We start from the raw sequence: 25643 nt of genomic DNA, 5'->3' as shown, positions 1-25643 counted from the left end.
TTTTTTTCCTTCCTGAAAAGATCTGGAAGCACCTGCTCCACAAGCCCAGAGCCTTTAAAAGGCTCAGTCTAGGAGATAGGCTTGTTTAGGATTTGTGGAATTTCTCTGGGAACACGTGAAAGCAACCAGCTTCCTCTGCCTTTGCACCATGGGGACCAGGGACCTCCTGTTCTTAGCCCTGATCTGCAGGCTAGCCTGGGCTGGTGAGTACTTGGGAAAGGGGGAGAATGGAATGGATGTAGGTGGTAGAAGAAGAAAAAGTTAGAAGAAGAAAAGCACCGGGGATCTTGGGAAAATATTGAGGGCAAGGGAAGAGATAGTTCTGCCCCAAAGCCAGCATCCTCCTTCTGATTATCTTCTTAGATCCCCATGTCAGTCTGAAAGTACTTGGGTGCTTGTGTGAATGAGGAGAGTTGTGCTATTGCAAAAATATCCTTTAGTCCCATTGGATTAACAGTGATCCAGAATGGCATATCTTGTGTTATTGTAAGTTGACGGGTTACAGTGCTGCCACTGTAGACTCCTATCTTTGAGGTGTTTGATCATCTTGGTAATTACCCCATATTGACTTTTATGTGGATGATGGGGCAAGGAGCCTGAAAATCTTTCCAAGTTAGTCTCAGGAAGACATTCAGCCTCTGAGGTAACCTGGGGAGTGTCTCCCTAGAATGCTAAGGGGTGGGGAAAGCTCTATCTTTGGCTGCGACTGCACAAATGAGTCTGCAAATGGTCAGAAGAGCCTCCCTTGAGTCTAACATCAGAGGGGAGTAGATGCCTGACGAAGAAGTCTAATAACCCTGGACACTTTCTGAATCTCCCAGACTACACAAGGTTGACTGCTTGGCGGATGCAATGAATGTTAACAGAGAGATCACAGGCAGAATACTGAGAAGGATCTCCCTCTTCCAGACCTGGGGTCCTCTTCTCTCCTGTAGAGAGAACCACTAACTATTGCTGATCTCTTCCAATTCTTTCCCAATTTACCTGGAAGACAATAACTTTCTCTTTAAGGAGGAAGGCTATATCTAACCAGGAAGTAAATGAGGAGGCCTTGGAGCAGGGCAAGGCAGGACCTTAATCATCTAACACAGAGTGAGATTCTTGGCCTTCCTTCCCCTCTACTGCTACTGGGAACCAAGCAGCCATCAAGTCTGAACAAAGTTCTAAGATACAGAAATGTTCGTCCCCATCCCCTGCCTCCATGTTCTTTTAGGTATGGAATAGTGCAAAGTGTGCTGAGAATCCTTGGCTAAGAGGTTAATACCTCTCATTAGGAAAAGAGATTGGAGGATGAATTGGAACTTCCTCCACAGAGGAAGAGGGTACCAAGTTTTCCTTCCTTCAGCTCCTAGATCTTGTTCAGAGTCCTGTAGAAGGAATAAAAAAGCAGAGCTTCAATGATAAAGCCTGAGATGCTCCTTCTGAGAGTTGAACGGATCTATGTTCTCCTCTTGTGGGGTTTATATGTATGTCTCAAGAATTTCCCATCTGTCAATGGAAAAAGAGACCCCATCCCTGTTTGTTATACCAAATTGTCATAACTATTGGGGCAAAGTTGTATTATCCCAGGAACATCTAAACTGCCAACCTATGGGTTTCATTTGTATACTGGTTTTCAGGAAAATTTTGAAGAACCATTTTTGAGGGAATTTGGAGGGAAAGCTAAGGTACTGGAAATTGATCCTACAGGAGGTTGTCTCCATGGAAACAGTAACCGGGATCTCCAGTGAAACACAAACATGTAACATTTGTATTCTGATCCAAGAGCTGAAGGCTAGAGATGTAAAGACACTACTGCTCATTCAGGTTTAGGCCTTTAGAGTTAAGTTCCTTTTGATGGGTATTGTTGAACCTGTTGGAAAGAGATTTCAGAAGATGGACTTACTATTGGATCAGCCTAAAGAAATGAGAAAGATAAGGGGGTTAAGCAGGGAGAGTAAATGTTTCATCACAGAGTAGAGGGAAGAAGAATTGAGACCAAGAGAAAGACAGAAAGAAAGACACACACACACATATATATACATACATATATGTGCATATATGTACATATACATACATACACTAAGAAAGAGGATGATAGATGGAAAGAGGAAGGTGGGGCAGTGATTCATGTGTCTCATCTTACTAGTCTGACAGAAACATAATGAGGTAGATGCTGGGTGGAAGAATTAGAGTGTTAGTCAGAGTGACTAGTGCCTATAATCCAGTAATATCCTTACATGTCCCAGGAAGTCAAAGGGAGGGTCCCTCAACCCTATTCTTTCCTCTCGATGACTGATTTTAGAGATCAAAATCACTAATAAAAGTGAAGCACTAGTGACTACAGAGGATCATCCTGGGCACCAGAATACAATTGTGTTTCTAGTGATTAAAAAAATTCAGTTTGGTCCAATGGGGGCTTCCCTGAAATATAACAATATTTATGTTGTTCTCTAAGGTTTGCAGAGTGCTTTACTTGTGTAATCTCATTCTCTCAACAATCCTGTGGAGTAGCCATTTTACAGATGACGAAGCTGAGGCAGATAGAGGTTTAAGTGGCTTGTCCAGAATCACACAACTAGCAAATGTCTGAGGCAGGATTACAAACTTAGCTCTTCCTGATTCCCAGTGTATTCTGTATTCCCTGTGCCCCTCGCTGGTCTCAGTTTCAGATTTTTCTTGAACTGGCTCTGGTAGCTGGAGGTGAGTGTTTCCCTTTCTCCGTTAAATTGATTTATCATGAATTACTAATTTTTCCCCTTTCTCTCTTCCTTGGGTTCTGGCTATGCTTCTCCAGGGGCCTGGTGCTAAACTGATTGGCTACTACCAATTCTTACATATTTCCTCCTTCATATTTCTGGATTTGGGCTACAGAGGATTACCAATTTTAAATATCTTTGAGTGTCTTCCAGAACTGAAACTCCTAAAAGGGAAATAACCCTGGACTCAAGTCATCTTCGAGGAAAGAGTCGCATCACAAGGGTTGCTTTTACAGAACTTTCATCAGTTCTGACATCAGGGAAGATGTCCTGAAATTTCTCTACAAAATGTGAGAGATTCTCAGAATCCTGAGCTCAACAGTTCTGGGATGTAGATGGTGGTGTGCTCACAAGTGTTTGACAACAGGTTCTCTAGAAAAAAAATGTACCCATGACTCTTAAGTTTTAATCTGCATAATAACATTTTTCCATTCCCTTCTTAAATTTAGACAATCAACAAAATAATAAGCAGCCCTGATTTTGAAGTGGTTGCTGATTTCTGAGCTGCAAATGCTCATACCGAAATTTTAACAATCAGCTCTCCAGAGCTGAAAAGCAAGATAAGCAGGCTCCGGGTCACCCCTGGATATAGAGCTAAAGGCTGTGGGTTTTTGTTTGTTTGTTTTTTGCTTTCAGCTAGATAAGTATGTTCAAGAGATGGGACTGAACGATATAAAGGGAGGCCACTGGATTTAGGTTATTAAATGAGGTCCCCAATTAATGAATTCACCTCCTACGGCCAATCTGGTTGTTTCACACCTTGCAGATGGCATAGCACATGGGCACCATTAAAACATTAGACATGTTTTAACCTAGCTTGAATTTGAACCATAATGCCTAAGCTAAATCATATTTAAACTAGAAATGAAAGCTAAGTCCTAAGGCGTACCTTGCCATTAAATAACTCCTAATCCAAACACAAAACAGATTTTATTTTATTTCAGTTTCTAGCCATATCAATAACTTCCAACCCTGCACCTAATCTAAAGCTAGTGGATCTCAACCTTTTAATTAATTTATTTATTTGTTTTCAGTTTTCAACTATCACTTCCAAAAATTTTAAATTTTCTCCCCCTCCCTCCAATTCTGCAATCTTATATGGGTTTTACACATACATTCTTATTAAATACATTTTTTTTAAGCCAAACTAAAACAAAGTTTATTTAAAAGATTCACCATATTGGATTGACTCTTAAGAAGCCTAATCATTTGTGATGCTTGTATTGACAAGTGGGCCAGACAGAATTTCAGCTGGACAGAATCAGAGCTAGATTGAATCTGAGCTGGTTCCCAACCTTTTAAAGCACTGACATTAAATAATTTCACAATCCTATCAGAAGTTGGATTAATGATGCATGTTTTGTTGGAGCTAAATGGAGAGCAAAAGGACAACGCTAAGAGCACATATGGAGTCAGGAATTCTTCGCAATAATCCTGAAGCTCTCCTAGGAGGTGGCAGCCCACAGCTAAACTTTAACCCCAAACCTAGCTCCAATATATGATTCAATCCATACTCTAACCCTAAACATAATCCCAAACTCATTTTAACACTGTATTCACTAACTGTGAAGTGACATTTCCATCACTGATTTTAAAGGTAATCCTAAATTTTCCCTATCTTTACCATATTTTTAAAAATTAACTCAAATCCGAATTCTAATCATTGCTTTTATATCAAATCCAATTCTAACCCAAATCATGATCAAAATTCACATTTGAGTCACTAAAGCTAATTAATCTCCATATCAACAGTAACTCTGATCAATCTTATCTATAAGATAGATATCTATAACATAGATAACATAATATAGTCTCTAAATCAATCTTTACCTACAGTTCCAACTTTGACAATAACAAAACACCAGGAGCCTAAATCTTAATCCTAACTGTACTGATAAGCTTAACCCTAATCCTGAACCTCACTCTGACATTTATACTTTCCCTAAGCATAGAGTGAGTCAACATTTAACCACAAGCTTAACTATAGCCTTGACTCTATGCTATGTGCTAACTGTTTTATATGAAGATGACAGTGGTGACCCACCTTCCTTAATGGATCTTGATGAGTTCCTTATCCAGGTGGGGTCATGGATTTATGTGAGTCTATACATTACTTCTTGTAGGACACCTCTTGTAGGAAAAATACACATGCACACATACACACACATATAGGTGTGTGCATATATTATATATATATTCACACAGAGACCCTATATCTACACAATAGTTGCTTAGATTTAAGGAGATGGTCTGGGATAAAACCAGACTTTGAAGCAAATGTGGAAATTAATCCTGTAGTCAGGAGGACCTGAGTTCAAATTCAGTCTCAGACACTAGTTTTGTGACCCTGGGTAAGTCACTTAACCCTATTTGCCTCAGTTTCCTCATCTGTAAAATGAGCTGGAGTAGAAAATGGCAAACCATGCCAGTGTCTTTGCCAAGAAAGCCCCAAATGGGGTCATGAAGAGTCAGACACAGCTAGTTGACTAAAGAACAAATTAGGATTATACTATCCCTGTAACTGGAACTAATTATAATATCATATCTTTTCACAGTGTTTTAAGACTATAAGTAGAGAAAACATGTTCTCCTTTGTGACTGTATCCTACACAGGCTAGTGAGGAATGAAATAAATGATAATGCTACCTTGGTGCCAAGTGTAGTTGAGTATAAATAAGCATCACCACTTGCTATGATCTGCATAGGCACGTGGTTCATGGAGAGTCCAAGGAGGACATGATACCCCTACACTCACATCTCTGTGAAATGGGTGGTATAAAAATTGTCATCCTCATTTTTAAATGAGGAAAGCAAGTCTCAGAGAAAGTCTTAGCAAAGGATACTAATAGAAATAAGAATTAAACTCATACCCTTCCATTCCAAATCCAGCATGCTTGCATGCAATCCTAACTCAAACTGTAGCATTAAACCCTAGCTCGTACTTGAACTTTAACCTTAACCCTGGTTCCAACCCATAAGACTTCTCCCACACCCTAACCCGAAATACAATCCAAACCCCACCTTGGCACTAACTCAATTTCAGCATTAACCTTAGCCTCAACCCAATATGGATCCTAAACCAGAGTGGAACAGGAGCTGTGGAAGGGACAAATGAGATGGGATTTCTATTTCCTATCCAGAAAAGATGGGATGGAGGTTGTGGAAGAAATAGAAGGGGCAGAAGAGAAAGGAACAAGGACAAAAAGGGGACATGATAGGATGAAATAGCATGGATGGTGGAACTGATATCATGAAGTTCTGAACTGGCTATGAGGATCATATTGTAAAGAGGAGGGGAAAGTGTCCTCTGAGCAGAGACATCTGAGCTTTCCCTTCTGTTGGAGCCACTTTCCCTGCGGTCTCTGAACCTTTCTTGAGTCCCTGGAGCCTGCTGCTATGGAGTCCTGGTCCAGTGAGACTGATGATACCACAAGCCTGATCTTGTATCTCTTATTGCTAATAGGGACAATGGAGTCATGCGCACACCGCTGTGGAGAGAGATTGAACAAGGCAGCCGGCTGCCAGTGTAACCACCGGTGTAAGCAGCACAAGGATTGTTGTGAGGACTATGAGAAACTGTGTACAAGTGAGTCATTCTGCAGGATGCCCAGGAGCACCAAGCTAATGGAATATCTTATCTTCTCCCTGTCTAGGACTCATTCTGGTTTAGGTTGATAGTGGCTCTGTGCAGTTTTCTGGGTAGAGGGGGCAGGCACTGAGTCAGAACATGGACAGTCAGGAATGGGTGCATGAGGATCTTTGGAGGAGGCTGTCTGTCCAAACCAGATACAGAACATTAAGGATCACTACCCCCTATTCTGGCCCAGAGCCAAGAGTTCAGCTTCCACCCCTTTGTGTCAAGAGCCCCATCTCTGATTTACTGTACAGAAAATAAAATGAGGACATATTCTCCACTGCTCCACCCATCCTCCATCAGACTATTTTGAAGTACAGGCAGTACTCTTGCATTTCATTCCAAAAATTCAGTGGTGGGTCAGTTGTTAGGAAGTTGGTACATATTTTCTCATAGAAATAAGATCACATGTAGTGGGTAGATTGCTAGGGCAGCCCATAAAAGCCTCTTTAGCCCAAAATGTAGCTAAACTATACCCATGTATACTTTTTGAGAATGTCTATTGCCTAAAGTGAGGTACACCTGTAGAATTATTTAATTGTGAACCTAAAGAAGATACAATTTTAAATGATGTGATATGTGGGGTTTTTTCCCTAGGCCTCTAACTCAACTAGCCCTCTAACTCATTTGCCTGCCTCCAATTTCTGCCCTCTCTAAATCATCTTTCACACACATTCTCTGTGTAATATTCCTCTTCATTTCTCTAATCATGTCACTCTTCCACTCAAGAACATTCAACAATTCTGTATTGTCTTACCATTTAATTGTAATAATAATTAACATTTATTTAGGATTTACTATATGCCAGGTACTATGTTGTGCTTTACAAATATGATCTCATTTGATCCTCACAACAACCCTAGGAGGTAGGCACTGTTATTATCATCATTTTACAGATGTGGAAACTGAGCCAAATAGAAATTAAATGGCTTGCCCAGGGTCACACAAGCTAGTAAGTATATCAGGCCACATTTGAACTCAGGTTTTCCTGACATCAGAAGAACACTTTATTCATTTTGCCACTTAGCTGCACCCAAGTAGATCAAGTAGACAAGTTGGATCATGGTGTTAAAAGCCTTTTAGCATGACCTGTCACACAGAGTGTTGGACTTAGAGTCAGGAAGCCCTGACTTGGATTCTGCCTTTGACATGGATAACTGAATAATTATGAACAAAGTTCACCTTAACTTCAAGTTTCCTCATCTGTAAAATGGGGATAACATTTCTTGTAGGACCTGCTTCTTAGAGTTGCTGTGAGACTCAAATGAGAAAATGTTTGTAAAATATGCTTATTATTTTTATGATGATGATTCCACAATCTGTCTCCAATCTTTTTCTAATTTTATTTCCTACTTCTTCCCTCCATGGAATAGACATACTTAGTCAAACTGGACTATTCTCCATTTCCTGTTTTCATTCTTCCTCCATCTCTCCTTTTGCTCACACTACACATCATTTCTGGGATGTACATTTCTCCTCTCTCTGTAGTTTAAAGTTTTGGTCTTTGATGAAGATCCAACTCAGATGCCCTATAGTCCATGAAACTTTTGCTGACCTTGAGACACTACTCTCTTTGCCCTCCCTCCTCCATCCTTGCTCAGGTAAAAAGGGATCTTTGCCTCCTCAAATTTCTCCCATGACTTTCTCCTAGTACTTTGCCTCATGGACCTCTGCTCTGCCCTTATAATAATCTCCCTTATGTTATAGTTATAAAGGACTCTTAGTTATATAGGCTCTTAGACCCCTCACCCCAATTCCCACTCTCACAGACAAGTCAGATCCCTCAGAGTAAGTTTAGCTATATCTTTCCTCAGGGTTCTACCAATTCCCCTAAGACACTGGAGATGGGGTCAGTCTTCTCTAATGCCTTTGGCTTCAGCTTCCATTCCTATGTCTTCTCCCTGATATCAATTACAAGCAATTAGAGTCACAAGTCTGAGTTAAATAATGAACAGTTAGCTTTTACAAAGGGATACCTACTAAGAAGATATATCAGTTACACCTGAGGGAAGACTCTCCTTTATAGCACCTGGGTCCCTGGAAAGAGTGAGATTAAGCTTAATATAGCTCTATGAACTTTTGTTTCACGAAGTTCAATTCTAAAGTAGTGTGTAGCCAATGGATGGATGAAGGGATGGGTGAATGGATGATTGCCTTTGATCTGTGCTGGGCCAAATAGGTTGTTTAGGACTTCACTCCTTATAGCTGACCACAAAATCTGAGAAGAGCTCCAGATCCTGAATATCTGGTGCTTTGCTATTCTGAGCCTTCATAACTCACAAGATTGCAGCCATCACCAATACATCTTAACCCGAAAACAGAGATCAAAGCAAAGAATAGGGGCCTGTATTCACAGGTCACATTTCATTCCAACATGTCTCTTTCATCAGAACAGTAGCCAGGCATGAAAGACTTGTTTTAGTCAATTAGTATGTTTTGAATGAACCCTAGTTCTGGCTCAGCAAACAATCAAAAATCCATCTCTTTGCCATATGGTTAGGGAAGAGAGCAGGAGCCAGTTAGAGGACATATGCTTATGTTCCCAAGTGCAACGTGTGGACTTGTATCACTTCTGCATTCTGGGCATGCTCATAAGGACTGGCCTTTGCCAGTTTCCTTTTGTATTTGTCTAGCTTGTATAACATCTCTCCCCACCTTTCTGTATTCTTAATTCCTTAATGGTAGGATCTATTCTGCATCTATCTTTGTGCCCAGCACAGTGCATAGGTGTTAAATAGGTACTTAAAAATAGTTGTTGAATTAGACATAAAACTTTTTTCCCCATATACTCCTGACATGGCACAGGTTTGTGTAGGCAGGGCAACTACCTCCAACCTACACTCTTGAGCTGAACTCCTTGAAGAATAACTACTACCTTAGGATCAAGGTACCCTGAGGGTATCCATTCCTACTGGTATAGCTCATAAACTATTCCACTGATGAATTTCCCCTTACCAGGCAGCTGGAAAAACCCATTAAGCTCAAAGTAATGACACTTAGTAAAATAACATCATAATAGCAGCTACAAAACATTCACCCCCAAATGAGGCCAAGATTACACATCTCTTCCTTTCCTTATGAAGTCCCCATGAAGCTCCCCACCCTGTTCACAGAGTTTCTGCTGGACAGTTTACTCAGCTGGGCTCCCAGGGTCTGCTCCCTTCTGGAATTTGACTTTCTTGAGTCCTTAGCCGTCACTTTCCTTGGAACTACCTGAATGCTGCCTCTGTGTCCATAGAGGGGAAAGAATTCTTTCCCTGGGCTCCCTATTATCCTCTGGAGTAGGGAAAAGGATCTCTTCTGCAAGGTAACTTAGTCTATTAATGTCTTAAACTCACTCCAGGCCTTGAGCTATTTATGGGCCACCTGAGATGGGGCCAGTTTTAAGCCAGTCAACAACAAAGGTCTCTTCCAACTCAAGGAATCTGAAGTAGATCACCAGGTATGGTCAAATTTTTGCAGTTAGTTTAACAGCTCATTAATCTATCTATCATCACTGAGGCAATTAGATTGGCAAAGCAGCTAGAGCAATGGACCTGGAGATCTGAGTTTAAAATCTGTCTTCAGACACTTACTAGCTGTGTGATACTGGGCAAGTCACTTAAATTTGCTGTGCCTCATTTTCATTATCTGTAAAATGGGTATAATATTAGCATCTACTTCGAAGGATTGCTGTGAGGATAAAATTAGATAATACTTTAAAGCACTATGCAATTGCTGCTAATAGTAATAGTAGTAGTAGTATCATTACCACTAGTATTTACATCTGTCTCTCTGTGCATTGGGGGTGGGGAGTAGTTCAGAAAGACAATGAACCAATAGGTCAAAAGCCAATTACTTATACACATACAAACACTTGTCTCAGTTTCTTCATCTGTGAAATGGGGAGAAAATGGAGAAGATATTCCCTGACCATTAATTGGCCCATATGACCCTCTTTGACCTCTGGCCTAGCTCATAGCTGACCAGAGTCAATCACATGGAGCCTGGGTCACATGGAGCCCATGTGACTCAGGGGAGGAGCTTATGGGGGGAAAGGAGGCCTAACAGAGGAATGCTGGGAGGGAGGGGAGGGGCATATGCAGAGAGAGAGCACAGGCAGAGAGCACAGGCAGAGAGCCAGAGCAAGGCAGAGGGCAGAGCTTATGTAGGGGAACTTGCTAGTGGGGGGGCCTAATAGAAAGAATGCTTAAGATGTTGGTGCTCTCTGGATTAATGATGGGTGCCTTGCTAAATCTTGCCTCCTGGTATCCTAATAATGAGGTTCTAAATGAATATTTTGGTTTTTTCTTGGAGGAACAGATTTCATTATATTTTGCTAATCTACCCTGGAAATATGTATGTTTATCCATAGTGGCTGCTGTGTGTATTGCCTTCACCTTACGCTTGGCTGCAAGGATGAGATCACAAAATACAAAACCACTACTTGCAGACAGGAAGAAGCTAGAGAAGGAAATGGTTATCCTGGATTGGGAGGACTTACCTTATTCCCCTCTGGCTAGAGAATGGGCTAAAAGCACAGAACTTCGTGAAAACTGGGAACCAAGGCTACAGAAGGGAGAACCCAGAGATTTAGAGAGATGTTTGTAAGGAATCCCAGTAGAACCGGGGAAAGAAATGGCAGGGGTATGTAGAAAAGGATGGGTGTTGTTAATAAGTTATCGTATTATGCAAAAAAATAGAGACAAATTGCTGGAGGAAAAGATTCAGGTGTAAAAGGAGTTAGGTGATTTCCGTGAAAAGCTTTCTATGAGTCAGAACTTTCCTTTAGAAGAGGTAGAAGAAAAGGTGACTGTGAGAATAGCTCTGAAGACGAAGGGAAAAGGTAACAAAAAGAAGGTGTATGCAGCCCTTGCATCTGCGGGCCCTAATTGGGACCCAGATACCTAAGAGGAAGACATGGGGAAGGAAGATGAAGCAAATTCAGGTAAGAAGGCTTCTAGAAATGTGGCCACACATCCAATAATAGGAAGGAAGAAGGGAAGCCAGGAGCCACACAGTGTTTAAGGAATGCCCTTCGTCCTCTCATCATGTCTAGCTCCATGGGAAGGGCCCATTTTCTGACAAAGATCCAGGTTGTTTAAGGGCTCATCAAATTGAGTAAAGGTTCTCCTGATAAATTTGTCAGTGGGGTGCTAGAGTCAGCTCTAACTGGCTGGTGTGGTAAAAGCCAATTGCTAAATTTTCTGTATGAGCATTTACAACTTAGAAATCCACAAATGCTACAAAGTGGGGCTTGATTTAGTGTTTTGTTGTTTGTCTATATTTAAGAAAGTAATTAATAATGCAGATTAAACTTAAAAGTGTGTCATGAATACACCTTTCTCTGGAAAGCTAATTGTCAAACATTTATTAGCACACTTCTTTTGCAACACAAGATATATGAAGGTCAGATGTTTGTAATTTCAGAAGTAGATTACTAGATGTTGTTTGGTTTTTAAATTTTGTTTGGTTATTTTTTTTTTTAATTGAAAAGCATTTTATGTGAAGGAAAGCATTTGATTCTCCTCAGGTTCACCAGTCTCTCTTGTTTTATGTAATAGCCTAAAGAGTTGTGTGTAAATGGAATTTTTATAATTTGAAACTTTCGATGAAGGACTTTTGCAGAATGATTCCTTTTCTAATTAAAAGTCCATTAGTAAATTGAATAGTCATCTTGTAAGTTATCATTTGTTTGTGCAAACAAAATTTGTTTTGTTTGCATAAAAAACTTTATGCAAAGTTTTGCATAAAGTAAGGTATTTTGTTTTCTAGTGGAAGTTGTTGTGTATGACATTTTCTGGCTTATTTCAACAATTCATCCTCTCATTTTTACCACTTCTGCCTTTGTCATTCTTCTACCTTTTATTCTTTGATGTTTGGTAACCATATCACAGTTCCTAAACTTCATATGTAATTGAATTGGAAGGGGCATGATTTGTCATTTTAATTTTATGTTCCTTTAGGTCAAGAAGAGCCCAAAGAAATGGAGACAGAAACAGAATGGGAAGAAGAGGAAGCCCCAGACAGCAGTAGGTTTTTTTACTTCCTTGAAAATTTAAAAATCCAAAATCTTTGAACATTGGTACTAAGGATGTAGATACTGACAGGAAGAGAAGAAGAAGAAAATAAAGGGCAAGTGAGAGTAAAATGAGGGGAATGGGGAGGGAGATTATATTAGTAGCAATAGCAGTGTTAAATTTGGATGAAGCCAGAATGTGCTGGGTTGGGTCTCCAAACATATGTCCTGGCTAGAGTGTTAAGGGGTTCTGACCTCCAGGGATTTGAAACAGAACAAGACTTAGGCAACTGGAACAGAGCCAGAATAAGGATTCTAGGGTCAGATTCCAGGAAGTTTCATCTAGAGTCAATGAGGCATTCATTGAAAGGGTAGGAGCAAAGGAAAAGAGCATCAGGAAAAATGAAGTTAGACATCAAGATTGACTACCTGACTGGGGGTATGAGCAAAATTAGGCTGATGTTTTTCCTGGAGATCTTTAAGAAGAAATAATTTCCTTTACCCTCTTCTTTCCTGATTGTCTCAGGTTGTGAGGAGAGGACAAAATGACTTCTAGCTGGGTTTGTAGATAAGCTTGTTTTCGTTGGGTAGACCTGTATACAACTAACCCTTGCTTTTTCTCATCATTTTAGATCTGTACTTGGCTCCTAATTCTTGCCATGGCCGTTGTCATGAAGCCTTTGACAAACATCACCCATGCCACTGCAATTCAAAATGCCAGAAGTTTGGGAACTGCTGTGAAGATTATGAGAGTCTGTGTGCCCATGGTGAGCCCTTCCGTGATGACTTCTAATCATACTCTGTCTAAAAAAAAAGAATGCCAGAGGAGGAAAGTGCTGCATTGGACAACAGACATGATCCTACACAATTTCTTGCATACACCCAACCTTTAGGGAAACTCATGCGGGAGTCATCCTACATGCAAATGACTTCCCTGTCTGTTCCTTTTTCCCTTTTTGGTGGTACTCCAGAGAGAATGAGCTGCCTGCTCTGACTCCCTCCCTTTAGTGTTTCCACATTCCACTCTTCATTCCTTCTAGATGGTTTCTCCCGAAGCAGCGATGCCATCACTCAGGAGGAACTCCTGACTATCTCAGAGAAGATCTATAAGGTAGACACCAACAAAGCTCGGAAGGAAGATATCATTCTCAACAGCCAGAACCGTATCTCTCCTTCTGAGACAAATGACTGTGTGGATCGATGCCCTGAGCCGTGAGTCCTCCTCTTTCTCCAGACTTTTTTTTCTGTTTATTTCCCATTCTTCTTTCTTTTGAGCCTGACTCAGTTCTGGAATTTCCAAGTCTTTCAGCTGAGAAACAGAAGAATAACAATGAATTAGAAGGGGAAGACATTTTAAGGGAGGTTGTAAGTAATATAGATAAAAGGTTTAGGAAAGTGAGATTGTCTTAAAGAGAGAGAGAGATTGAAATTAGACAGATTGTCTTTAGACAGCTCTTCTGATTGACTTGGGTAGCAAAGCATCGTAGAAGATCACAGGGGCAGTTGGGAAGAAATCACTGGACAAACATAGGATTGTCTAGAATGATTGTAGAATCTTCCTATTGGCAAGATGAAAGACAGGATGACCTGAGGTGGGATCCTATTAGCCCCAGGAATCTGATGAAAAAAAGGCATGTAAGAATTAGAACTCTTAGCTTTTCCTCCCATTTCATCTCTCCCCTTCCTAAGTAACTCCTGTGCTGGTCCTTGACCTTTTTGGCAGTTTCCCTTCCCTCTTAATGTATTGAAGACATACCAGAGCACCAGAGCAGGGGTTCTAGACTTAGTACTAAAGTAATTGCATGTGCATAGTCCTGGCTGTCCTCAGAGTTCTGACTTGTCAGTCCCTATTGTTGAAACCTTGCCTCTGTCAGGTCAAGCTCTAGTTCATCAGACTACTGAATTCAAAAAGCAAGGTGGGAGGCAGGAATGGAGTTCATAGAAGTGACATCTCGTAGTCAACACAATTTCTCATGCCACACTGGGAAGCAGTAAGCTTCCAGTGAATAACAATTTATGCCAATTGACTTTCTTTTCAGGACAGAATATAGTATCTTATATTCTGGTATGTAATATAGTAGAGTGGGGATTGGGGTAGCCAGACACTTGTCAGAAATTGAAGATGCTATGAGCTGAAGGATATAGGCTTGGGTCTGTGAGAGTAGGCAGTATGCAGTGATTCCCTGGGGCTCTTCCCCAGGCCTATTTAAAAGTTTCAGGAAGTTGCCTCAGGGGTAGTGCTGGTTTCTAAGTAGATGGAAACTAGCCTGGGTGTGGTGAAGGAAGGAACCCGGGCCAAAGCCCAGTGTTTGTGTTTAGTGCTTGGAAATTTGTTATTTGTTTCAAGGAGAAAGAGAAGAGTGAGGTGAACAAGTGAGTTAACTCTTACATGAGAGTGAGTGGCATGACAGAGATAATAATTGATGATGATAAAAATAATAATAATGAAAACTAGAGAAAATGCAGAGCTGGTATGCCCTGGCTGTTTGTTTAATCACTGAACTGAGTGGGAGTCACGTTGTAGGACTCTGGGTTAGAACTCTAACACCCTCCCCTATGTGTATAAGGGAGGGTATCGCGGTATATATGTGTATATGTATATATGACTATATATACACATACATAAAATATAGTATACCTGTATGTATGTGTATATATACACACTCTATGCCTATATATGTATGCATGCATGTATATAAACATATATGTTTGTATATATGCCTATATATACACATATATGTATACATATATATTCTATGAATAGGTATATATGCATAGAAAAGATGTAATCAGATTTAGCCTCATATAACAGTTCTGAATTCAGCATTTTCTGAGTTATTTTTAGGTTATTTAAGGAAGAGAGTCTCAGTAGGAGGAATGGAGGGCAAGAGACAAAGTATAAATTAGGGCATGGGTCTTGCGTGCATATCTGTAAGAGATAGTTCATAACACCAAACTACCTCTTGCTCTGTTATGGGACTATAGTTTTTGTTCTGCTATGGGACCCAATCCAATTTCTCTTGATGTCACCTAGGCTCTACAGCTATGTAAATGAAGAACTCTTCTCCAAGCCAACCTATGCTGCATTCATCAACCTACTTAATAACTACCAGCGGGTGACAGGTCACAGGGAACATTTCACTCCCCAGCAGCTTGGGGAACAGGATACCTTCCTTCAAGAGATAATGAAGACAGCAGTCATGAAGGAACTCTACGGCTTCCTCCATCAAAAGAGTGAGTGAGCCCCCAACCCTTTGGTAGAAGAGAGAGAGAACTTGGAGAGGCAATGGGGAAGATTTATGAAAAGGTTGCAAAGATCTATAGGAGGGGGCCAAAGAAAACTTGGGGAATGGAAAGATGACTAGACCCTAAAGAGGTGAGAAATCATCTGGTTTTCAAAACCTTCAATAATCAATATATTCCTTGTCCGTTAGAATGTAAACTACTTGAGGGTAGAGATTGTCTTTTTTGTGTGTGCTTGTACGTGTATTTCCAGGATTTAGAACAGTGCCTGGAGGATAGCAAATGCTTAAAAGGTGCTTATCTATCTGATCTTATTTTCCACTGCTTCCCAAATACATTCTCTCTCCCTCCCTCCCTCCCTCCCTCCCTCCCTCCCTCTCTCTCTCTCTCTCTCTCTCTCTCTCTCTCTCTCTCTCTCTCTCTCTCTTCTCTCTCTCTCTCTCTCTTTCTTTCTCTCTTCCTCTTTCACTTTCTCCCCCCATCTCTGTCTCTCTTTCTCTCAGTCTATCTGTCTCTCTCTTTTCCCCTAGGATAGAGTATGCCACCTTCTTACTCTTACTATGTGACAAAACTCCAAAGCAGAAGAATCAATAGCGTCTCTAGCTAACTCCTGAAGTCTTCTCCTCCAATTCTGCCAATAGCCTTATCAAATGAGAATATAGTCTGGAAAATCAAAATTACTGGGAGATGATTGGCATGGGAGGGGAGTATTCAACTAAATCTCCCCAAAAAATCTAATAGAGAAAAGGATGTAGGTTTTCCCTTCCAGGTTCCCTCCTTCCCTTCTAGGTAACTCCCAGGTGAGTCTCTACCCTTTTAGGGGAATCCTTTAACTGACTTGGAAACTTGTGCTAATACCACACATAGCCAGCCTGTCCTTGACTTCACCTTCCCTTATTAACCAGCCAGGGAACCCTTCCAAAATGATGTTCTAGTTTGCAAAAGCTTTTACTGGGAAACTAAGGGGGGTGGGGGGGGGGGGGTGGGAGGGATTTTAAAAAGCAACAAAGACACAGGAAGGAAACTCCTACACAGTACAGGTTCCTGATACAAACTAAGCCTAATCAAGCCAAAGGTATTTTTGGTTGGCACAACTTCTTGGCTTGATAGACTATCTTCTTACTCTAAATCAGATTTCCATGTCCCTGTTCTTTCCTGTCTCTCTTTGTCTCAAAATAACATGCTCATTAGCCATTACTCCTCCTGAAAATCCTTCCTCTGTGAGTTGTCTTCTCAACTGTTATGGTAAAGTAGTAGCCAAGTCCAGTGTCCCGAGTGGTTGCCATCAGGACAATGGGCACCCTATTTTCCTTCCACATCAAAGGGTTCCATTTTTTAGATCTGCCACATTGCATCTTCTCCTTCCAGTATAGTGTAACAGAATAAACATCAGATCTGGAGTCAGGAGACCTCCATTTGAGTCCCAGTTCAATCACATATCGGCTGCAGAGTGTGAGGAAAGGAAAGGAACAAGCATTTCTATTGCACCTAATATTATTGCACCTACTCTGTGCCAGGTACTATGCTAAGCACTTTATAAACATTATTGCATTTGATTCTTACAACCACCCTGTGAGATAGATGCTGTAATTTATCCCCATTCCACAGTTTAGGAAACTGAGGCAAATATAGGATAAGTGATTTGCCTACAGGCATATAGTTAGTAAATGTCTGAGGCTTGATTTGAACTCAGGTTTTCCTGATTCTGATGGGGTGCTTGGGTGCTTGGACCCCAATTTCAAGACCACATTTCTGTCTAGCCTCAAAACACTATCCCTGACAGTTTTCTCCCAAGACCATGGACACTATACGTAGCAACAACTCATGAGAGAGCCCTAGTGAGGCAAACTATCTCTCCCTGTTACAAGAATAAGCTTACCTCTGTAGAATTTCCCTTGTACGAACAGGACTATCTTGTACCAGCAGAACTATCATGTACTGATTCTCACAGTTACTGTATACAATCCAGAGGTCAAGCTATAGACATCAACTCCTTAAATTATCTTGTTACAGATTTAATAGAACAAAAACACACCCCTTAGGAATTCCCTTGCCCCTGGGTTTCCAGTAGTGAATGATGCCTATAACCAAGGTTGTATGTTATCACCTAAGTAGCATACTTGCCACATAATCCACTACTTTTCCTATATAAGCTTTAACATCATTCCTGTTAGGATGCAAGTTCCCCAAGGAACTCTGCCCACCATATTAGTATTACAATGAGCCTTTGCCAACTTGACTTAAAAAAAAATGCTTGAGTCCGTGAATTCTTTCCAGATGACCCTGTCCTGTACTTTGGTCCATGAGGGGTCCCTGAACCTCTCAAACTGCATCAATTCCAAGTGTAGCACTCTTATGGGTTTGTTGCAAAGAATGCACTTTATAAATCTTAAAATGCTGTGTAAATGTCAGTCATCATTATTTTTGATTTGGTCTTCCGATTTCGTCTATGTAGGGAAGTCTTGATAGAAGAACTGTCTGTTTACTGATTCATACTGGCTACTTAAAGTTTAAAGTTAAACTTAAAGAGTTGCTTGAAGCTGTATCCAGGGTCATAATTACTATATGTCAGAGGCAAGACTTGAACCTAAGTCTTCTGTCCCTCTCTCCATTTTCTACAGGACACCACCTGTCATAATCATTATGATAAGGCAGCATGGATTTATGGATAGTGTTGGACACTAAAGGACCTTTAAATTCCCCCACAGATGTTAACTAGTTCTATAACCTTAAGCAGTTACTTAACTTCTCTGTGCTTCAGTTTCTTCATCTATAAAATGAGAGGATTAGACTCTAGGATCTCATATGGCTCTAAATCTATGCCCTTGTGCTGATTATTCCACATTCTTGCTAAATATTGAATTTCTTTGCTACTCTAGAATCCTGGAGTTCCCTTAATCCTGCTTATTTTATCAGGTTTCTGCACAGCCTAAGATTCTCAATTTCTTTACCTATGGATGCTTGAATTACATCCAGGGCAATCACTCAGAGGTTAAGAGCTTCACTTGCTTCCGGTGGTGGGACCCTTTGTGGCAATATCTTGGTTTCTACTCAGGTAGAATGTGTTTTCTGTGGGCCTCTTGACTTTTAAATTGTAAGATTTTCAAACACAGTGAAACCAAATTTCCATTATGGGAAGGGGGTAGTCCTGCACATAATTCTGTCTATGTGCTCTTTCTTGACATTGTTTGGGTTTCTCTTACTTGGAATGTTTCTTAAGTCTTTCACTCTGCCCCAGGTCAGATCCTACTACATTCTTCAGAGCCCATCCCACCTCCATTATGATGCCTTCCCACTATGCTAACCCATTTGGTATATTTATTTAAAAGTATTCTTCCAATTACATGTAAAAATTTTTAACGTTCAGTTTAAAAAAATGTTTAGTTCCAAATTCTCTCCCTTCCTTTCTCCCTGCCCTCCTCATTGAGAAGGCAAGCAATTTGATATAGGTTATACATGTGCAATCACGCAAAACATTTCTATATTAGTCATGTGAAAGAAAATACAGGCAAAAGCTCCAAGAAAAATAAAGTTTTTAAAAAGTGTGCTTTGATTTGCATTCAGATTCTGTCAATTCTTTTTCTGGAGGTAGATAACATTTTTCTTCATAAGTCCTTCAGAATTGGTTTAGATTAGGCCTGCACAACCTGCCCCTTATGGCCTACGGGCCACAGGTTATTCAGACCTGTCAGATCAATGTATCACTGAGAATTTCTAAGTCATTTACAGTCACTCATTGTGCAATATTGCTGTTTCTGTGCACAATGTTCTCTTGGTTCTGCTCATTTCATTTTCCATCAGTTCATGTAAGTCTTTCCAGGTTTTCCTGAAAGGGTCTTGCTCATCATTTCTTATATCACAATAGTGCTCCATCACAATCATATACCACAACTTGTTCAACCATTCCCCAATTGATGGGTATCCTCTCAATTTCCAGTTCTTTCTGACTACTAAAAGAGATGCTATAAATACTTTTGTACGTATATGTTCTTTTCCTTTTCTTTCCTTTCATTTTATTTTTTAACGTCTTTGGGACATAGACCTAGTAGTGTATTACTAGATTAAAAGAGTATGCAGTTTTATAACCTTTTGGGTATAATCCCAAATTACTTTCCAGAATGGTTGGATCAGTTCATGATTCCACCAACAGTGCATTAGTAACCCAATTTTCCTATATCCTCTACAACAGTATAATTGTTTAGAATAATATATTGTTTCCTATTATGTGTATTAATCTTTTCTCTGCCATGAGATTATAAATTCCTTGAGTGGAGTAATCCTTTTTAATATATACTCTTTATATACCTAAAGCCATATTGCCTATATACTACATATCTCAATTAATATTTGTTGCTTGATTAAAACCCATTAACATCTTAGTGGTTTGATCCTGAGATCCTCTTCTCTCCTCTGACAACTAAAATCTGGCCCAAGTCAGTTCCCAGGTTCTTATTTGTCTGTGTCCATTTCCCTAGACAGATACAGCTCAGAGCAGGAATTTGTCAGTGACCTAAAGAACATGTGGTTTGGGCTGTATTCCCGTGGCAATGATGAGGGTGACTCCAGTGGTTTTGAACATGTTTTCTCAGGTAAGGTCTTTCTGTTTGACAGTTGAGGTGAAGGTGGTGGGAGACTATTTCTCTAAGTCAAAGGTCTGAGGGACCCAACTCAGACCAGAGAACTTGAAACCATGCCAATGGATGGGAAGGAGTTTTTCCTATTCCTTTTTGTTTTCTTCCCCAACCACTCCAAGCTAGAGGAGACTAGGATGCTATTTTGAGGCAGTCTCTCCCCTAGAAGAACCCAGGTAGGTGAGAACTCTGAACACTGGAATTTCTAAACACTATTTCTAGCAAGAGACCCTGTAGGGAAGATTTGTTTCTGGGTAGCATTCTAGTCATTTTGGTATCTTTGCTTTCCAGTTTACAAAGGTGAAAAAAGAGTCTATGATTATCTCCTCGCCATGTTTCCTCAAGACCATCCGTAGACTACCTGATTTCTTTAGTCTTAGCCTTATAACACAACCAGAGCTCCTTACCTTTGGAGAACTGGTGTAGGCCTATTCCAGGAGTGGGACTAATCTCAAAAACTTGAAGCCAGTGTGTAAATAAACACAAAGGAAGAGTTTTCCTGAATGTGGGGAGTAGAAGATTCTGAAAAAGAAAGTTCAGGAAAGTTGTGAAGAGACTCGTATCTATCTGGAATGATGGAAAACTCAGCTTAAGATTCAGGGATCTAAGCATGAAGTAAAAAATTCTTGGAATCTCAGAGGTGTCTCAGAGGATGAGTGATCAACCCTGAAATTTTTGGTTATTTTAGGTGAAGTGAAAAAGGGGAAAGTGACAGGATTCCATAACTGGATCCGCTTCTACCTGCAGGAGAAGGAAGGTCTGGTCGACTACTATAGCCACAACTATGATGGGCCGGTGAGTCCTGAGGATTGCTCTTATAGATGGAAAAAGCCTTATTAGGTGTCCTCACTCCCTCCCTTCATCGCCTCCAACCTAGAATTGCCAAAGTTGTCATTGTTTTTCTCTCCATCAGCAGTTCAATGTGGAGGATGGTAAGCAGTCTCATCTTCCAGAGAGCAGGCTTATTTTGAGAGGGTCTCAAGAAAGGCAGGCAAATGTACAGTTGCTCTCTTTGTTTCACTTCAAAAGAATAAAAGCCCAAGAAGCCAGGGACAACTGAAAATTACTTATTCAACAAATGGTTACAGTTATTAAGCACCCAAGGTATTCCAAATCCTATGCTGGATCTGGAGAAACTGTTACACTAGCTAAAAAGACTCTATATTCCTGGAGCTAATGCTCTAGTAGACTGATAATTATTAAAAAATAAACATGTATTTAGGACTTACTGTAGGCACAGTGCTAAGCACAAGGAAGACAAAAAGAGGCAAAGGACAGCTTCTCTCAAGGAGCTTACAATCTAGTGGAGGACACAACATGAAAACAAATGTATACAAAGAAAAACCATAGAATATTGCCTGGCATGGGCATTACCAAGGGGCATAAAATGCCATTGAACCCTGAGAGGAACAGTATCTCTGGTAGGAGGATAAGAGAAGGTGGTTTCTGGGTTGAATTTTAAAGGATTGGTAGGAATTCAACAAGTGAAATCAGGAGGGAGAACGTTCCAGACACAGGAAACAATGCGGGCAAAAGCACGAAGGGGGAAATTATGGAGAAGAGGCCAGTTTGACTGAAATAAAGGCTACAGGAAAGAGAGTTTGCTTAAGGGGAATATTTCTTTTAAAAGGTTATTTTTATTATGAAATTTTATTAATCATCAACAAATACAAACATTTCAATATATAAAGAAAATTGTATATGAAATCATGAATTTCTATTTCATATAGTTAGGCTTTTTAAAGTATATATTAAATTTAACATGATATTTTTTAAATGCCCTATTTGTCTTATGTCTCTTTCTGAACTTTTTGTTTTCTTCTGATTTTTTAAAATGTTGATCCTTTCTTCTTTCCTTTTTTTTTTTTTTTTGAGCGGGGACATCTCTATCATTACTTACTAACTCACCCTTTACCCCTAAAAGAAGCTTTCCCTGATAACAAATAAGTATAGCCAGGCAAAACAAATTCACACAAGTGCTTCATTCTTAACCTCTATTCCCTCACCTCTCTGTGTCAAGAAGTGGAAACCATGTTTTCATCATCAGTCTTCTGAAATCATGATTGGAGATTATATTGTTCAGAGCTCTGAAATCTTTCAAAATTGTTCTCTTTTACATTATTATATTTATTGCGCAGATGGTTTCCCTGGTTCTGCTCCTTTAATTCTATATCAGTTTATGTAAGTCTTCCAAAGTTTCCCTGAATCCATCATATTTATCATTTCTTTCAGCACAATAATACTCCATTGTATTCCTATACCACAGGTTTTTTTCATTTAGGGAAATGTTTTCTAGCTCAGAGAAGAAAACAAATAGATCATAGTTATCTTTCTGCTTTGTTCCCTCTGCCAACAATGACTTTTCCCCCCAGCAGCTATGAAAATGGCTAGAAGCTTCAGCCTGCCCAAATTGATTGATATCTTCATGCCTTTTCAAAGGATATTTTAAAAATTGTGCCAGGATATCTTTGGAAGACAATAACTGGTTTTCATTTTCCAAGTGTGGGCTTGAAAATAAGATGCCAGATGCTTTTTCTCCTTTGTACTGAAATTTCTCTATTCTTTGCTCTTACTTAAGCAGATTTTGTAGGATGGGAACTGACCTCACTAAGACATTACCAGATCTCAGGAATACAAATATTTCCCTATGAATCATGATACCTATAAGTATTTGGCACATAATGGGTGCTCATTAAATCTTAGCTAACTTGACTTGAGGTATTTCCTTCCAAAGTTACATCCCTGTCAACTCCTCCTATTTTGTAGGGCTCAGGTTGGCTAACTCTCCCCTTTCCCAAGGCTCATCCCCTTCCTCCTCTTCTCTGCAGTGGAACTCTTATCCTGATGTGCTGGGACTGCAATTCAACTGGGATGGCTACTACAAAGAAGTGGGCTCAGCTTTCATCGGCAGCAGTCCTGAGTTTGAGTTCGCTCTCTATTCCTTGTGCTTCATCAGCAGGCCCGGCAGAGTGTAAGTACAAGGCCAGCCAGGAATATTACAACAGGCTGAGGAATATATAGCAGTCTTCACACTGGAAAGAGAGGCAGGAGACCCAGGTCCTAGTCCACAAACTGGCTCTGGGATTAGGTGTGTACATAACTTTCTTTGTGTCTCAGAAGACCTGGTATTGAATTCTAGCTCTGTGACCTTGAATTAAGCAACTTTACAGAATGAGTGAAGCTTAGGGATGGGAGGAACCTCCAGTGTCATCTAGTCTGACTTGTAACTGAACAAAAATCCCCTTTACAGCATACCTGAAAAGTAGTCCTAACACTTAGGACAGTCTTCCTTCCATGTGATAGGATATAGGTTTTCAGATACTTCAAAACAGCTCTCATGTGCCTCATAGCAGGGGTGTACTGGAGCCAGCTCAAAGCAGCCAATTGTTAAATTTTCAGTGTGAGCATTTATACCTCAGAAATCATCAGACTCTTTAAATCAGGGTTGGATTTGTTGTTTAGACTTAAGAAAATACTAATAATTCAGATTAAATTTAACACTCCCCCCCCAGAGATGATTGTTAAATATTTCCCAGCACACTCCTACCCATAAGTCTTATCGGTTTTTAGTCCAGTGGAAACACCTGCCAGTTAGCTCCAACTGAAAGACACGGATCCTTCCAACCTCATTAAGTTAATCTCCAAAAGTTCAAATATACGTCATTTAAGAAAGATAAAAATCTCTAATCTCTCCATAGTGTAACAAAGGAAGTTGTAAAACACGTACATGATACAAATAATAAGTAGGATGAACTAGTAGTCTTAACATAAGGAGGACTATTAGACCTGTTGTTGTTGAGTTGTTTCAGTGTGTCCTACTCTTTATAACCCCATTTGGAGTTTTCTTGGCAAAGATACTGTATTGGTTTTCCATTTCCTTTCCAGCTCATTTTACAGATGAGGAAACTGAGACAAACAGAATTAAGTGACTTGCCCAGGGTCATACCACTAGTAAATATCTGAGGTAAAATTTAAACTCAGGTCTTCCTGACTCAAGGCCTGATGGTCACCTTCTAGCTGCCCAATATCCTGAGTATCACAGAACTTCATTTCTCTGGGTCTCAGTTTCTTTATCTGTATAATGAGGGAACTGAATTAGATGACCTTTAAAATACCTCTACAATTCTATGACTCTAAGGAACTAGGTGATCTTGGGCAAATTCTTTAACATTTAGGTCTTCAGCTCTAAAATTCTACAATTCTCTCTCTCTATTCCCTTCTTCCCTTAGATGAAGAATAAAGGTTCATGGGTTGAAACTGTAGAAGAGACTGAAAGTAGTAATTAATAATAATAATCCCTCTATCTATTGTACTTTAAGGTTTACAAAGTGCTTTCCTAGCTATCAGGATTTAAGGCACCAGAAAATATAGTCAAAGAAAACTGCTACATTATCTTCTCAGATATTTAGAAACAGGAGAGATTCTTGTTTTATTGGGTTTCCTGAATTGTAGCCTAGAGTCAGAAGTTTAGAGAGAATGGAAGACATTTGTGATTGTGGGTTTTGTCTCTATAGGTGTCATTTGAGCCTAGGTGGGTACCCCTTGGCCATCCAGACATATTCCTGGGACAAGATCACCTATGGAAATGGCAAGAAGTACATTGCTACAGCCTATGTGGTGTCTTCTACAAATTAGAGTTCTGGGCAAGGAAAGAATATGAGGGACGCTGGAGGTCTTCCTGAGCTGTGGAACTGTCTGCCCTATCTAGCCCTGGGCTAGAGTTGGGAGGTATTATACATCTATCTAAACTGGAGTTTTAATCAAGAAAATGACTATGTGAGCAAAGGTTCTCAAGCTCAGAAAAGTCCAAAAAAAAGAAAAAGAGGAAAGATTTAAATTAGGGGGAAAAACTCACCACCATCACAAAAGAGGAATATTCAGACTAATGTCCTCTAGTATTTCTGCAGTGCAGACTAGCGGATAAAATCTATAAGTGGAAGAGCAAGATAACTGTTTTTTAACACCAATATGTTATGGAACAACAACAACAATAATAATAGGAATAATACATATACATACATATACATGTACTTACATATATATATATTCCATATATATATATATATATATATATATATATATATATATATATATTCCACCAATACAGACTTTAAATATACTGGAGAACTCAACCAATAAACCATATTAAAAATAGGTAATTATCACAGACAAAACTGCCACTCACAATTGTCTAGGCATAACATTGAACCACAGACACTTATATTTTTAATAGCTTTAGCCATACCAAAATTTCCTAATCTCCAAACTCCATGGAACAAAAAGTTTTCACAATATGAAAACCTAGCAGAGGAGATTAAAATCATGCAGGAACAGAGTGAGATGCATGTGGTCCCTGTTTTCCTGTCTGCTATGAGTTGTACCAAGGATGCTGTCAAAAA

General features: G+C 39.9%; 1 protein-coding gene across 2 annotated transcripts; it reads left to right on the top strand.

Moving 5' to 3' along the window:
- ENDOU (endonuclease, poly(U) specific) lies at positions 1–25066 on the top strand. 2 transcript variants are annotated; one of them, XM_072654499.1, is made up of 10 exons: positions 1–203; positions 6202–6324; positions 12318–12383; positions 13003–13137; positions 13411–13582; positions 15405–15604; positions 20089–20202; positions 20933–21039; positions 23073–23215; positions 24759–25066. In XM_072654499.1, exons 1-10 carry the CDS (start codon positions 149–151, stop codon positions 24877–24879), a joined length of 1236 nt encoding a protein of 411 aa, XP_072510600.1. In that variant the 5' UTR covers positions 1–148; the 3' UTR covers positions 24880–25066. The 2 variants fall into 2 exon arrangements, with proteins under 2 accessions (XP_072510600.1, XP_072510601.1); XM_072654500.1 differs by lacking the exon at positions 6202–6324.
- Positions 25067–25643: the final 577 nt, after the last annotated feature.

This window comes from Notamacropus eugenii, chromosome 3, assembly GCF_028372415.1.
Source record: "Notamacropus eugenii isolate mMacEug1 chromosome 3, mMacEug1.pri_v2, whole genome shotgun sequence".
Lineage (NCBI taxonomy): Eukaryota > Metazoa > Chordata > Mammalia > Diprotodontia > Macropodidae > Notamacropus > Notamacropus eugenii.
Note: the sequence above shows the minus strand (reverse complement) of the source record. Positions and strands in the feature narration are given on the sequence as shown.